This window comes from Petaurus breviceps, unplaced genomic scaffold, assembly GCF_028583685.1.
Source record: "Petaurus breviceps papuanus isolate PSGF00001 unplaced genomic scaffold, PetGlider_PUasm1.0 188, whole genome shotgun sequence".
In the NCBI taxonomy this organism is placed as follows: domain Eukaryota; kingdom Metazoa; phylum Chordata; class Mammalia; order Diprotodontia; family Petauridae; genus Petaurus; species Petaurus breviceps.
Window position 1 is genome coordinate 33,877,700 of NW_027185804.1, and position 15,269 is coordinate 33,892,968.

The following is a 15,269-nucleotide window of genomic DNA, read 5'->3' on the forward strand; positions in this document are numbered from 1 at the left end:
AGAGAGAGAGAGAGAGAGACAGAGAGAGAGACAGAGAGAGAGACAGAGACAGAGACAGAGAGACAGAGAGAGACAAAGACAGACAGACAGACAGAGACAGACAGAGAGAGACAGACAGAGAGAGTCAGAGAGAGAGAGACAGAGAGAGAAAGAGACAGAGACAGAGAGACAGACCCAGAGTGGTTCTTGAGTGACCAAAAGAAGGCAAGACAAGGAGATCCAGGATAAAGGACTGTTTAGTAGCAGATGAAGCCTTCGAGTTGAGAAGGATAAGGACTGGGGAAGGTAGGATTGAACTGGGTTGGAGAGGAGTGGGGGTGCAGAGAGAGAGATGTCAAAGGAAATGTCTATTGTTGTGCTTTTAAAATCTCAGCAAATGGCAAGTGACTCACAAGGATTCAGAGAGCAGATGGTAGGAATTTGCTAGCCCATAGACTTGGTGGAGAACCAATCATTAGGGCTCCTGAGGGCTTTTGATGAAGCAACGATTTTAACTTCTCTGGTGGGTTTGCTCTCCACATACTTAGGAGCTAGGCATGGGGGGGGTCTTGTAGGTATTAGGCTAGGCATCTGGGTAAAAGTCTCTCAGCTCTGGACAGAGCTTACATTAAAATGGGGGTGGGGAGGAGAGAGACAGACACATAGACTCACAGAGAAACAGAGACAGAGAGAGAGAGAAGGGAAGACAAAAAGAAGAGGGCACAAGAGCATAGATGTGGAGCTGGAATAGAACTCTTTATTTTTTTAATTGAGGAAACCCATTCCCAGAGAGGTTAAGTGACTTGTCCAGGGTCACCCAGGAAGCATTGGAAGATGCCAGTCTTCTTGGTCAGCTCTCAAGATGATAGGGAATGAAGCTCTCCCCGCATCATATAGTGTACATCATGCTCTGACTTAGAGTTAGAAAGTCCTGGGTTCAAGTCTCTCATCTGATACATGCTAGCTGAATCACCATGAGCTTTCTAAAAAGCCTCAGTTTCCTTCTCTGTAAAGTTGAGGAGGTTGGGCTTGGTGACTCTAATTTACTTCCAGCTCTAAGTCTATGGTCCTATGGGCTGAGTCAGGTCCCAGCAGCACTGGCCACGTGCTCTGCATTACAGGTTCCAAGGCTCTTTGAGCCCCAGCAGTCTGCACTATAATATGAGATGTCAGTCAAGAAAGAGAAGGTAGGAATGAAACAGGGAAGCTGAGAAATGACATATCATGAAGATTTGGGGGCTTTTAAAGGCAAGTCTCTTAGGGCCCATGTTCTATAAAATTTCTGAAATAAAAGCTTTTAAAAACTATTTCACTGAACTCTGCTTTCAGAAAGAAAACACATTTAGCATGTTAATTTGGTAGTTACTGATTTCCACGATGTCTTTTAATAGGATTACACGGGGAACCACAGAATATCAAAGCTAGAAGGCACCATGGACGTCATCTAGTCCAATATTTTCCTCTTTCCTATTTTGTAGATGAGGAAACTCAGACCCAATGCACCATCCAAAGAAGGAAGTGAGGGGGGGAAAGGGGGAACCACAGTCAGTGGGTCAACATGTATGTATTAAGTGTTTCCTATGTAGCTGTACTAAGTGGAGGGAGGGGGAGAGCCAAACCAAACCAAACCAAAAGAACAACCCTTCACATTCTAATGACGGAGACAACCTGTAAATAACTATGTTGTTGTTGGCCACTTGGTGACAAAGCAGATGCAGTACTGGGCCTGAAGTCAGAAGGACCTGAGTTCAAATACTGTCTCAGACACTAATAGCTGTGTGACCCTGGGCAAGTCCCTTAATCTGTTTCCCTCAGTTTCAGTAAAATCAGTTGCAGAAGGAAATGGCAAACCACTTCTGTGGCTTTGCCAAGAAAATCCCCAAAGGGGTCTCCAAGAGTCGGCTATGACTGAAACAGCTGAACAAAAAGCCTCAGAGAGGAAGGTGTTAGCAGCTGAGGAGGGAAAGTGGGATCAGGAGGCTGCCTCCTGAAGAAGGTGGGATTGGAGCTCATTGTTGAAGGAAACCAGGGGCATTAAGAGGCATGTGTGCAGAGAGAGAACTTTCTAGGAGTGGTGGCACAATGGTGGGGGATGGTGTGTCATGTTCGAGGAACATGTCCATGTAGCTGGATCATAGAATGCTTAGAGGGGATTAAATGTAAAAAGCCACAAAAGGTAGGAAGAGTCACATTCTGAAGCGCTTTTATCACCAGAGGATTTTATATCCGATCTTGGGATTAATAGTGAGCTATTGGAGCTTTTAGTGCAAGGGAGTGCCATGGCTAGACGGGTGCTTTAGGAAAATCACCTGGGCAGTCACTTGACCTCTGGGGGCTAAAGTTTCCTCACCTGTAAAAGGAAGGATTCTATGCCAGCTCTAAATATATGATCCTGTGAAGTCTATCCTCTCCTCCTCTCATTTTAATTCAGACAAGGAAATTGGAGTCCAGAAAAAGGTAAATGACTTGTCCAAGGTCATACAGGGAGGAAGTAGCAAGGAAGAGTACTGCTACTGCATTGACCCAGCAAAGATTTCCTTTGGAAGCTTTGGCTTTCAGGGAGGGAGTTGTTGGATGGAATTCAGTGGAGAGACAGACATGGGGCACATCCAGGTCAAAGGCATAGTGACGGTAAATGGAGTGCTGTTCATGAGGAACAGTAAAAAGGCCAGTTTGACTGGATTATAGAGTGTGTGAAAGTCATAGGAATAAGTCTGGAAACAGGGATTGGGGCTGGGTTGTAAAGGGCTTTAAATGCCAGAGGAGAAAGGTGAAAAGCACAGGAAGGTTATTCCAATGGCTTAGTGCATATGTTGCCCTGTACTGAGGAAGAGAACAATTCCCCTCAGCTACAGATGCTTTAGATCCCCAGCGCTGGTCCCTGGGCAGAGCCCTGATCCTGACCTCTACCCCCTCTCTGATAGCTGGACCAGCATTCCCTCTAGTGACAATTCTGAGCTTCTCATCTCTAGATGAGATCCTGCTAGACAGTCCCCATTTCGTCAGTGCTTAATAAATGTCTGTTAAGTTAAGGTGACTCAACCTGGGGGAGATAGATGGCTCCAAATGGACTAGAATTAGGAATTTTTTCACCTGGACAAAACCTGTTGTGGGAGTGGAGGAGAGCGGCAGAGAATAGTCAGAATAGGGTGTCAGCCTTGTTGCAGAGAACAGTTCCACCTAAGGGCTTCATTGTTCAGAGGTGCAGGGAAATCAAGTAATTTACCCAAAGACATATAGGTAACAAGTGGCAAACCAGGGATTCAGAATAAAATGAAATCATGTATATAAAGTACCTCAAAGCCAGGAAGACACCGAGTCTTAATGACCCTGGGCAAGTAACTTAACCTTCAGTGCAAGAGGAAACTCACTAAGACTAAGTTACAGAGGAGGTGCTAACCAGATATGGTAGATTGAGTTTCCTCATCTGGGAGTTCCCTATACTAATGAAATCACAGGTCCAGCCCCTGTTCTAGTCTCTATCATTAGGCCAGGCCCCTGGCCTCATGAAACTAACAGTCTGCTATTGGCATGATCCCACCACGTACAACATCAAAGGAGATGAGGGCACTAAAGGGATGTCCCAAGAGTGCTATCTGAGGTCCTGAGTAGAGATGATCATTACCCAGGATGTGGTTGTCTTTATCAAATGAGATAATATAAATAAAGCACTTAGCACAGTGTCTGGCACATAGTAGGTTCTTTTAGAAAGTTTGTTTCCTTCCTTCCTTTGATTTGAGTTTTAAAAGATGGGGAGAAATCCCACATGTGAAGAGAGAGAAAAGGAGAGCAGCCATTCCTAGTAGGAGGGGAAATTGACTGAATGAAGACTTTGAAGTGGGAGAATAGAGTAAACAAAGAAAATCCACTATGGTATCTAGCTCTCTCTTCTGATAATGAACTGCTCTACTCTTAGCTAGGCCAATTTGCAACTAGTCCTTCCTGGGGGAAATTCCCAGAAGCCTTTCCACATCTGGTAGATCTTGTACAGGGTGGAGGGGGAGGGAATGAGGGTGGGGGAGGGAAGGGGGGGGTTAAGAAGCTACCTTTGCTATTGTGAACCTTCTTTCCTGGGATCCTCATTGAGCTTCGAATCTGTATTCAGTCTGTACTTGGCTCCCAATACAAACACTGCCATCAGCTGGGCACCAGTGGGAAGAGAAGTCTAAATTCTCTGGACCCTTTGAAAATCTGCAAGGTCTTTTTCTGGCCAAAGTTAGGAGGGGTCGGGAAATGGGAAAAAGAAGGAAACCTGGTCAAGGTCAAAACTGAGGCATCCCTTGACCCGCACTTGGACAGTTCCTCTTTAGGAGTTTTACTGGAAAGTCACACTTGTCAATTTCTGGAATTCCCCAGTTTCAGACAGATTTATTTACCCAGAGAGTGACTCGGAAATAGAGTCTTTAATTGACAAAGACTTTGCATACCGTTCCTCAAGAATGAATACCACTGGTAGGTGGTCTATAAACTAAGATTTAGGAAGCTAGGACTGTGGTTCTGATTAGGATTCTGGTCAGCCGATACCATCAACCAACAGTGATACAGGAGTAGATAACTCAGCAGGTCACAGAAGAGCAGTGACCAAACTAACTTACGATATCCCTGGGGTAACAGTTACATATTAAACAGTAATGTCAATTCTTACTGATGCAATGCACCTTGCACGTAATTATATTTGTTCATTGCTGCACATATTAATTGCTGAGTGTTCCGGTTTTATTATTTTTCTCTTTGATACATTTATTTTTGTATTCGCATCAGGCATGTATTATATATATATAGTTGGTTAATTATGTTTAATTTGTTGTTTTCTATGGGTATAGAAATTCGCTATTTTGCAGAGTCTACCCATTGTCATTATCACATATATGTATCCGTTTTTTCAGCAAGGTTTGGACTCTGCCATGTGGAGGGAGGAGTACCAAGTCAGTAGAGACCTTGAGAGATGTATTTCTTCCCACACTGGGAAGGGAGGAGGCTCTCTTGGGATAAGAACTTGAAGACAGAGTTTGTCCACCTTACAAAGGGAATTTAAATCTTATAGAGAGGGAAGAATTTTAATAGCCAGATTTGATTATGAATGGTACCATTCAGAACTATCTATGGTTTAGGATTATTGATTATACACTCTCTGAGATTTCAAGGGGGCAGCACATATCAAAACTGGGGAGGGGGAATACAGAATGTAAAGGTGGAATTGATTGACAGACCTCTCAGTCCTGTATAAAAGCATCAAGATAGCTCATATCATTAAGTGCTGAATTAGGCAGGAGAGAGAGACCTCAAATGAAGATCAGCCTGAGCTACAGCACAGAAGGCAGTTATCAAGAAAGGCCATCACCTCTAAAGGCATCCAAGGCTAAGGGAAGTCCTAAGAAAAAAATGGCTTTTCCTCTTACTCCCCTTGCAGGTTCCTGTTTATTTATGTGTACCATCTATAATAATCACTGTTTCATTACCCAAACATTTCTAGTAAAGTGAAATTTGCCTCAAGTTCAAAGAGGTTCTCACTAGAGATAAAAAAAATTTAAGCAGAGAACTTAACATCTGCCTGAGCATTAAGAATTTTCCTAAGTGGGGGCTCAAAGCAATTGAACTCATAACTTTTCCTCCAATTCCCTAAAGCTAATAACAAGGGGACCACACAGACCTTAGGCCTAAATGAGCCAATTCTTTTAGCAAGTATGTCGCTATTAGTATTATGACTGTCTGTGTGAGCAAGTCTCTTGAACTCTTTGGATATATTTCCTTATCTTCAAAATAAGCGCATTGGACTAGATAATCTCTAAGCTTCCTCCTAGTTGTGAATCCATGATCTGAGTATTTATGTACAGATATGTGTGTATATTACATATATTTATGTACAGTATTTATGCACTGATATATGTGTGTATTACATATACACACAGGTATCTACACACACACAGGTGGTCTGACACATATATCACTCAACATTTAGTCTTTTACTCTCTCCTGGAGATACAGTGCAGCCTAGTGGATACTGTTCTTAGAGTAGGAAAAGCCAGGTTCAAGTCTCAATTCTAACACTCCTTACTGACTGTGTAGTCAGGTACTGGGCAAATCACTGATAACCTCTCAGCCCCAACAACCCTCCCAGCCTCTGGCGATCTGTATTGGCAGTATTCTCACTGGGATCTCCTTACATTGATAACAATCTCCTCCTCCTCCTCCTCCTCTTCCTCCTCACTATTATTACTGTTTTTATTATCCATATTCCACTTGGACATCTGGCTGTAATGCTGTTTGACAGAGCTGACCGCTCTGCCAGGGGGAGCCATAATGCATACACAATGTCCTTTAAGGTTGACAGAGTGTTCTCTTTGGAAATCTGGGGCTCAGAGAGCTGAATGAAGAGCAGCGAGGTGCAGTGAAAGCAAAGCCAATCTGGCATGGGAGGATTTGATTTGCACCCCTGCTTTTCCCCTGTCTGGGCCTCAGTTTCCTCAACTGTAAAACAAGGGGCTGACCTGGGAGGAGATTTGAATGAGTAAGGTCCTTTCCACTTTATTCTCGTTCACTCTCAACGGTCTGGTTACTTTGTCTGAGAGTAGGGATTCGAACTTAGGTTGGAGGAGTCCTCAGCATTTTCCTTTCCTTGGAGGCGGGGCAAGAGAGGGAATGTAGGGGTGGGGGTGAGGGATGCTGTCAGGGAGCGGTCCGAGCTAGGCTCTGCTGGGGCTGGCGGGCGGGCGTGCTCTCTCCTGGAATGTTTGGGGTTGAAGCTGAGGCTGCCTGGTCCAGGAGATGGAGCTTCGCCCCAGGGCGCACAGGGAGCTTCGGGGGCAGGATGGAGATGGGATACAGGATGGAGGGGGAAGGAGGCCTTGGGACCAGGTCTGAGAGCCAGTTTAGTGTGTGTGGGCTGTGGTGGGGAGGGGGCTAGACAGAGGGGACTGCGGAGGGCGAAGCGGGGGCGGGGAACGTGCGCAGCCTCTTGTCCCGGTTTAGCCCAGCTGCAGCCGCTTGCGGAGAAGCATTTGACTGACACGGGTCAAAGTTATCCCGGAATAAAGGCTGCACGCATGTGCCGTCAACCCGGATGTGAACTGGCGGCCAGCCTTGCTCCCCAGCCCCCTCTTCCAGCCCCCACTCCCACCCACGCACCCACCACCACCTTTCCTCCGAGGCTGGTTCTTGGCGTGCTGTCCTGGACCACTGAGGAAGCAGCCAGACCAAGCCCCAAGCCGTGCCGATCCGATCCGAGCCAAGCTGCGGACTCCTGCTTCTAGGGGACCCTGGGAGCCAAGGGAGAGAGAGCAGGGAGACAAGGGAGGCTTAGGGGCCAGAGGACTCCCCTTTCCGCCAACCTTTTCCTAGGGTCTGCACCGAGTCTGGAAAGGACCAAACCCCAGGCCTTTACTCACTGTGTTACAAATCAACTTTTTGTTATGGACTTCTTGTGCATTAGAATGACAAAGTACCTTAGTTCCAGAGCCTTCTTATTCGTTTGAGAAAACTGAGGCCCGGAAGCCGAAACCCTGAAATTCAGGGTCATTGCCTAGACAATTAGTCTTAGTGGTCACCCTGGATTGTAAGGGGATCAAAAGACTTTAACTTTAGAGGGGTTATCTAGCCAGGTCTCCTTTTGGAGATGGGGAAACTGAGACCCAGAAAGGTTGCCTAAATGGAACTGAAAATCATGTTTTAGAGCTAGAAGTCATCTGGTTCTGTTCTCAAAGGAGGACAGATGGACATAGAGATTGGTCCAGACTGTACAGGTAACAGTGGCAGAACAGGGATTTGAAAGGAGGGCCCCTGATTCGTCTTTTCCCAGGGTGTCAGGGTTGCTACTCTGACTTTTTCTTCTTTAGCCCAACTCCAACCTTCTTTCTTTCCCCTTTTCCCAGAGTCCCATAAGAGATCTACAAACTTCTGACCCTTTCCTTTTGCAGCCCAGTTTCACACATTTTCCTCCCGGGGCACCGTCTCAGCCTTTAAGGAAGTTGCCCTATCTTCATCTCCTCCCTTCCAACGCCCCTTTCAGTCCATCTCCCTCCACTTTCCTTTTCCCAACCTCAGACCGCTTTTTCCATGCCCCTCACGGCTCCTGTGGCGGGGGAGGGCAAGAGACCTGCCGTAGCCCGGGGTGGGCGCATGGATTTCCGGGGCCGGAAGTATGAGCGGGGAAGCAACTGGTCAGACCCAGAGGTGCTGGAGCTGCTCCAGCTGTGGGCTGACAGGTCGGTCCAGCTGGAGCTGGAGAGCTGTCTTCGGAACCAGCATGTCTTTAACCGAATAGCCGAAGTGCTCCGGGACAAGGGGATCCTCCGCACGGGAGACCAGTGCCGGGAGAAGATCAAGAAGATGAAGCTGGAATATCGGAAGATCAAGGAGAGCCCCAAAGGCGCTCGGGGAGGCCGCACCTGGAAGTTCTATGAGGTGATGGACAGGGTCCTTACCAGCAGGCCTTCTATCAGCTACAACCCCATGATGGAGAATGTGGTCACTCAGCCCGGGCTGCCCCGAGACTTGGTGGAAAGTTACCGTCCTCATGTCACCCCTCCCAGCCTCCCCATTGCTCATTCCCAGCACCCACCAGAGCTGATGGAGATCAAATGTGAGCAGGTGCACTCTGATGGACAGGAGGAGACCCCTGAGCCTCCTCCCCCCATGACCTACCAGCCAGCCTCCCCCAAGGACCAGCAAACAGAACACAGCTTCCTGGAGAGAGGACGGAATGAATCCCCCCTCTCCAGGGTAGAGGTTCCCATCGAAACCAGTGTCTCACCTTCAGGTAGGGGGTTGGGGGTTGGCAGGGAGTGGGGGGGGGTACCGCAAGGAATTCTCTGCTGGTGGAGGAAAGAGGCAGGCAAAGTCCCTGCTTCTTATTCTGAACCAAGGCTTTACCAGACTCCTGTAATGTTAGACATGGAAAGGGTCACCCTCTAGGAGATTGTCCCATATGTCCATCCTGCCTGGGTTTTTTGTAGACTGACAGAAGGGGGAGAGGGAAGGATGTCCTTTGAGTGCAGATCATAGCATGGTAGGTTCTAGAGCTGGAAGGCCGATAGAGACCATCTAGGGCCCCTTCATCATTTTACAGATGGAGAAACTGAGACTGAATAAAGGGTGTGACCTGCTCTAGGTCATTCACCTAGTGAGTGGTGAATAATAGAATGTAAACTCCTTGAGGGCAGGCATGGCTTCATTTCTTTGTATCCATAGCATGGATAAAAAAAAAAATCTTTGTATCCATAGCATCTAGTAGGCATTTAATAAATGCTTATTTACTGATTAAATCTAGGCCTTGTGACTCCAAGTCCAGTGGTCTAAACTGCCCCCAATACAATTTTGTAATTGAGGAGGCCTGAATTCATTGTTGCAAATGGGATGCCTGATGACAAGAATGACTCAACGAGCCCCCCAAAACTGTGTTCTTGTTCGTTCGCCCTTCCCCCCTGCCCCCAAGCATGCTGTCCCCCATGGCCCGTTTTCCTTCTCTGTCATTGCCTTCCTTCCTGGCCCCTGCTGCTTCCCCACTGCCCATCATTCTCCCAGATGTTATCTCGTCACCACCTTGTGTCTAGAGAGTGTACCATGCTTAGGATGTGAATGCGTGTTTGGCATCCCTGCTGATGTTCACAATGACCCTGTGAGGCAGAGATGGTGACCTGCATGTAACAGATGAGGAAATGGAGGCAAATGAAAGGTTAAGTGATTTGTGCAACCAGCACACACAGTGAGCCCATTGGCAGAGCTGGGACTGGGTTCTAGGTCATGCTTTCTCTGGGCTCTCTTGCCTCCTGTCCACATCTTTGGTTTTTTTCTTCCTTAGACCCAACTGCCTCCCTATAATGTTAATGGGATAAAAGATCTTCTCTGCCCATTAACAGGCCTCATGGGGAGCCCATTGAGGGAAGCTTGCTTAGGGGAGGCTTGTTTGTAGGAAGGCTTTCATATCTTTTGCTAATTTCTAATTAGGCACTGAGTCATGAGGGTTGTGATGCCTTCTGTCTCTGAGAAGTGTGTATATAATCCGAGTTGGCATTTTGCTTTGGGGACCCGCTTATGAGAAGGAACTTGTGACTCACTGGTGGAGATTCTGATGGCCACATGCTCAGAGCTCCCCGACTGCTCAGATGTAAAGGCTCTCTCCATCCAGGGATGTATGTAAAGTGTACAATTGATTCAAGCAATGAGAGCCTTGTCTGTTGTTCTTTATTTTCTCTGAAGTTCAGGGTGCTGACTTTTCCCCTGAACTAGTGAATGTAATTAAAAAGGTTGTTGACCCCTTAAACAGTTATCTTTCCTAGTAAAGCAGATCTAAGAACCTGTGCTAGCAGCCATCCTGGGGATGCTGTGTGGTTGCTGCTATGCTCCCATCCTGATCTCACCACCAAAGGTGAGAGGGTTTGGAGATGAGGACGCTGGGATCCTTTTGGGGTCAGCCATGGAGGTGAAGAATATGATTGGCTCTCTGCAAGGCCAACTTCATACACATCCATCTGTATCTCCACTTGGTAATTAGGTTCCTTATGGGCAAGAGACAGAACCTGGCTAGGATCCTAGTTATAGAGCTGGAAAGAACCTTGGAGGTCATGTAGACCAACCCTCTCATTTTACAAATGGGGAAAATGAGGCCAGAAAAGTGATATGATTTGTCTAAAGTCATAATGGGTAAAGAGAAGAAAAGATGATATGATATTCTGGAGGTCAAAGGAGCTGGGATTAAAACCAAGAGTCACCTACCCAGCAAAACTGAGTATCATGTTTCAGGGGAAAAGGTGGTTATTCGGTGGAATAGAGGACTTTCAAGCATTCTTGCTGAAAAAAACAGAGTTGAATAGAAAATTTGACATTCAGATACAAGAAGCAAGAGAAGCATGAGAAGGTAAACAGGGAAAAGAAATCATAAGGAACTTATCAAAGTTGAACTATTAACATTCCTACATGGAAAAACAATAATTGTAACTGATGAAACTTTTCTCAGTAGTTGAAGGGATTAGAAATATATATATATGTCTTTATAGGAGGGTATATGGGCATATGAATACATATGTGAATGCGTGTATATATGTTTACAGGTATACATAGATAGAGGGCACAGAACCAATTTAACTGGAAGGGATGATACTTAAAAGGTGAAATTAAGAGGTGAGAGGAATATAATGAGAGGAGATGGGGAGACACAGATTGGGGTAAACTATCTCATACAGAAGAGGCAAGGGAAAATGGTTACAATGGAGGGGAAGAATAGAAAGGCAAAAGGGAATGGGTCAACCTTATTCCCATTGAATTTGGCTCAGGGAGGGAATGACATACACACTAAATAGGGGATCTCATCCTCTAGAAGAGTAGGGAGGGAAGGGGAAGAGAGAGATGGAAGGGAGGGCAGGCTGGGGGGAAGGGAAGTTGGAAGCACCCACTTTTGAAAAGGGATGGGATCAAAGTAGAGAATAGAACAAGTGGGAGGTGGGATAGGAGGGAGGGAAATATAGTCAGTCTTTTACAATATATCTACTATGTTATTGTTTTGCATTAGCTACACATGTACAACCTATACTGAATTGCTTATCTTCCCAGTAAGGGTGGGTGACAAGGAAGGAAGGGAATGAATCTGGAATTGAAATTTTTAAAATCAAATATTCAAATATATATATATATATATATATACTATTATTAATACCATCTTACATGTAATTGGGAAATAAGATATACAGGCACTGAGGCATAGAGATCCACTGGAAAAGTTGAAAGGGGTGTGGGAGAAAATATGGGAGAGAGCAGATTGGAGGAGGGGATATCCTGTGGGACTATTTTGGGGCGGTGGGTAGGGGAAAAACAGGGAGAAAATTTGTAACTGAAAATCTGGTGGAAACGAATGATGTAAATCAGAAGTTAATAAAGCATTAAAAAAAGAGAAGAAAAGATGGAATGGCCTTAAGCTGAACTTTAAAAAGCATCCAATTCAATCCTGCAAGCAGGTAGGAAGTACAATGGAGGGAGTGCTGAGCTTAAATCCTGACCCAGATACTAGCCATAAAACCCGGGTCAAGTCACGTAACCTTCTTCAATTTGTAAGATGAGGGAGTTGGACCCAATGGTCTCAAAGGTCTCTTTTGGCTCTAAATATATGTTCCTCTGACCCATTGTTTAACACAGTAAATGATTTAATAATAAATGCTTGCTTATTGGTTTTGCAATGTCTGCTGCATAGTAGGCACAGGGAATAAGTGATAAAGACAAAAGAGAGCAGTCCTTGCCCTCAAGAAGCTTATGCTCTGCTGAAATGAAATACAATTCACAGAGAAGTAAATTCAAATATGCACAAAGGAATGTTTCGAGAGGAAGAGGAGCTAATAACTGGGAAGAGGCAGCATAGACTTCTTGTAGAGCCTGATGATGAAAGTGAGGAAGCTTCCAAGGATGCAGGCTGGCTTAGAGATGGGAAAAGGTGTTGGTGGAGATGGGGAGGAGACAGCAAGTTAGCTGATGCTGCCAAAACAGGAGAAAAATGGAAAGTCATTGGTCACCTAGGTGACACCATAATACACAGAGCACTGGGTCTGACACTAGGAAGACTCATCTTCCTGAGTTCAAATATGGCCTCAGACACTTACTGGCTGTATGACCCTGGACAAGTCACTTCACCCTGTTTCCTCATCTGCAAAATGAGTTGGAGATGGAAATGGCAAACCACTCCAGTATCTCTGCCAAGAAAACCCCAAATGGGGTCATGAAGAATCGGACACAACTGAAAAAAAAAAAAAAGACGAAACCAGAATGGAAAGTAAACCTGGAAAGGTAGTAAGGATGTACGAGGCAGGCTTGTTCACTTGCTTTACCTTGAACAAGGACTGTTTTATATTGTTTTTTGTTTGTTTGTTTTGCTTTTTGGAGGGCAATTGGGGTTAAGTGACTTGCCCAAGGTCACACGGCTAGTAAGTGTTAAGTGTCTGAGGCCGAATATGATCTCGGGTCCTCCTGACTCCAGGGCTGGTGCTCTATTCACTGCACCTCCTAGTCGCCTGACTGTTTTATATTGTTACAGTTTGAGTGGGGCAGGGATGATTGCAGATTGGAGGAGGAGCCAGCCTGCTTGCCTCCCTTCAAAATGAACTACAGCTAATGCCCCTTCACCCATGTTTCTGAAGCCCAAACCAGACCAGCTTCATACATATTATTTCATTTCATCCTCACATTAGCCCTAATAGGTAATTGATATTGTTACCCCCATTTTATGTTATTTAATTCTTTTTCAGTCCTATCTGACTCTTCATGACCCCAATTGGGATTTTCTCGGCAGATACTGGAGTGGTTGCTATTTCCTTGTCCAGCTCATTTGACAGATGAGGAAACTGAGGCAAACAGGGTTAAGTGACTTGCCCAATGTCACACAGCTACTAAGTGTCTGAAGCTGGTTTTGAATTCAGGTTTTCTTAATTATTAACTCCCATTTTACAGATTTAGAAATTGAGTCTCGGAGACATAACGGAGACATAAGTGAGTAATTAGCCTTGTGGATAGGAAGGAAGCATAGGAAGGAACCTCAGATACCATTTAGTTCAACCCTGGATTTTATAGGCACAGGGAGGTTAAGTGATTTGCCCAAGGCCACATATCCTGGAAGTATCAAAGCTAAGATTCAAACCCAGGTCTCCTGATTCCAGCTCCTGTGCTTTCACTGCTGTACTGAATGGCCTTTTCTGAGATTTGCCCAGCCCAAAGGGAGCCAGTCATTCCTGAGACAAGGCACCCTATCCTTGGGACTCAAAGGATGCTCCATTGATCGATGGCCTTGGGGTGCCAGGTGAGGGGAGACCTCCCACCGTGATGCCATAGTAATGGCTCCCTCTCGTCCTTGCAGGTTTTAGTGAGCCTAATCTAGCCTCGTCATCCTCTCAGCTCCCAAGTGAGGGACCCCAGCCTGATTTTCCCACCGTGCACCGGCTCAGGCGGAGGTGGAAGGGCTTGAGGGCCAGAGACCCCGTGACTGCGCTGCTGCTGAAGGTGCTGACCTCCCAACAAGCCATGGAAGAGCGATTCCTGCGCCTGGAGGAGCTGCGGGTCCAGCGGGACCTGGAGCTGGAGGAGCGGCGGGTGCAGCTGGAGCAGAGCCGTCTGGAGTTGGAGCGGGAGCACGACTTCCGAATGTTCAGCGTCTTTGCGCAGATGCTCGGCATTCTCAAGCAGGGCAGTGGGCCGGCCCCTGGCCCGGCAGCCCCAGTGCCCTGGCAGGGCTTCGGCTGGGGAGCCAGAACGCCCCAGGGGCCGGAGCAGGCTTCCCACGGCTTCTCCGGGCTGAGTAACGCTGGAAGCAAACACCTTCAGGCAAGTGCCTTCCTCTCCAGCCGGGGCAACGACATCAAATTCAGACGCGGGGTCACTGAGGAGGGCAGCGCAGCCTACTTCGCAGACAAATACGACGAAGACAAAAACCCGAGCGTGAGTATGGCTGTCTGGGAGCCTGAGGGTGAGGTTGGGTTGGAGGGATCTCCTGACCAGTCATGGAACCTGAGTTCAAATGCTGCCGCTGAGGATTGCTAACTCTCCTGGGCAAATCACTGAACCTAGTTCTGGGTCTCAGTTTCCTTCTCTGTAAAATGAGGGGCTAGACTAGGTGGCCTTTGAGGTCCTTCCCAGGGCTTTCCGGCTAAGATCCTGTGAGCCCAGTTACACTCCCTGTTTCACTGACAGGGGAACCTTTTACCTCTGCTCCCAGGCTGGTGGGGTGGAGACCCAGAATGTTCCAGCCCAATGTCTGGAAACATGACTGGAAAACTTGCTTTTTTCTGAGTATAGAACCGTCTGATGCCGCGAACCACCACATGGGAGACCTGCGGGCTTTGTTTTTGGCCCTGGCCTTGTTATTTGAGAGCATTACTTCGTTTTCCTGCTATAGGCTCCCCATCCTCACCCCAGTCCAAAAGCAGGCACCCCTGTCTACAAAGCAGGGGACTAACTCTCCTCTTCAGAGCCAGCATTGACCCCCTTTTCCCCTTCCCTTCTCTAGGGCATCATTAGCTTTGGGATCAGTGAGAACAAGCTGTGCTTTGATCTGTTGTCCACTCGGGTAAGTGTTGCCTTGAGGCTCCTTTTCTTTTTGTCCAGGTCAGCTTCAGAGGCCCCAAGGACCCGAAGACTGAAGCAGAGAAGGTAGTCTTCTACTTAGCAGAGCTTAGAGACAGAAGGCCATTTGACCATCACCACTAAGCGATCGAGAAGGAAAGCAGTAATGTAGAGAAGATAGAAAGCTAACTTCAATGTCAGGAGGACTTGAGTTCAAGTCCTGCCTTGGAAATGTGCTAACTTTGGGTTCCTGGGAAAGC

The 15,269-nt window shown here is 46.7% G+C and overlaps 1 protein-coding gene across 2 annotated transcripts in view; it reads left to right on the forward strand.

Moving 5' to 3' along the window:
- LOC138163849 (1-aminocyclopropane-1-carboxylate synthase-like protein 1) overlaps nt 1–15,269 on the forward strand; it is a 108,736-nt gene that overhangs the window by 76,249 nt on the left and 17,218 nt on the right. The window contains exons 1-3 of one of the 2 annotated variants that reach the window (XM_069091459.1): nt 7,048–8,734; nt 13,808–14,385; nt 14,954–15,013. In XM_069091459.1, coding sequence (XP_068947560.1) covers nt 8,032–8,734; nt 13,808–14,385; nt 14,954–15,013 — 1,341 coding nt within the window. In that variant the 5' untranslated portion in view covers nt 7,048–8,031. Of the gene's footprint in view, nt 1–7,047; nt 8,735–13,807; nt 14,386–14,953; nt 15,014–15,269 lie in introns of those variants that run through there. The other variant, XM_069091460.1, reaches the window with a different exon arrangement.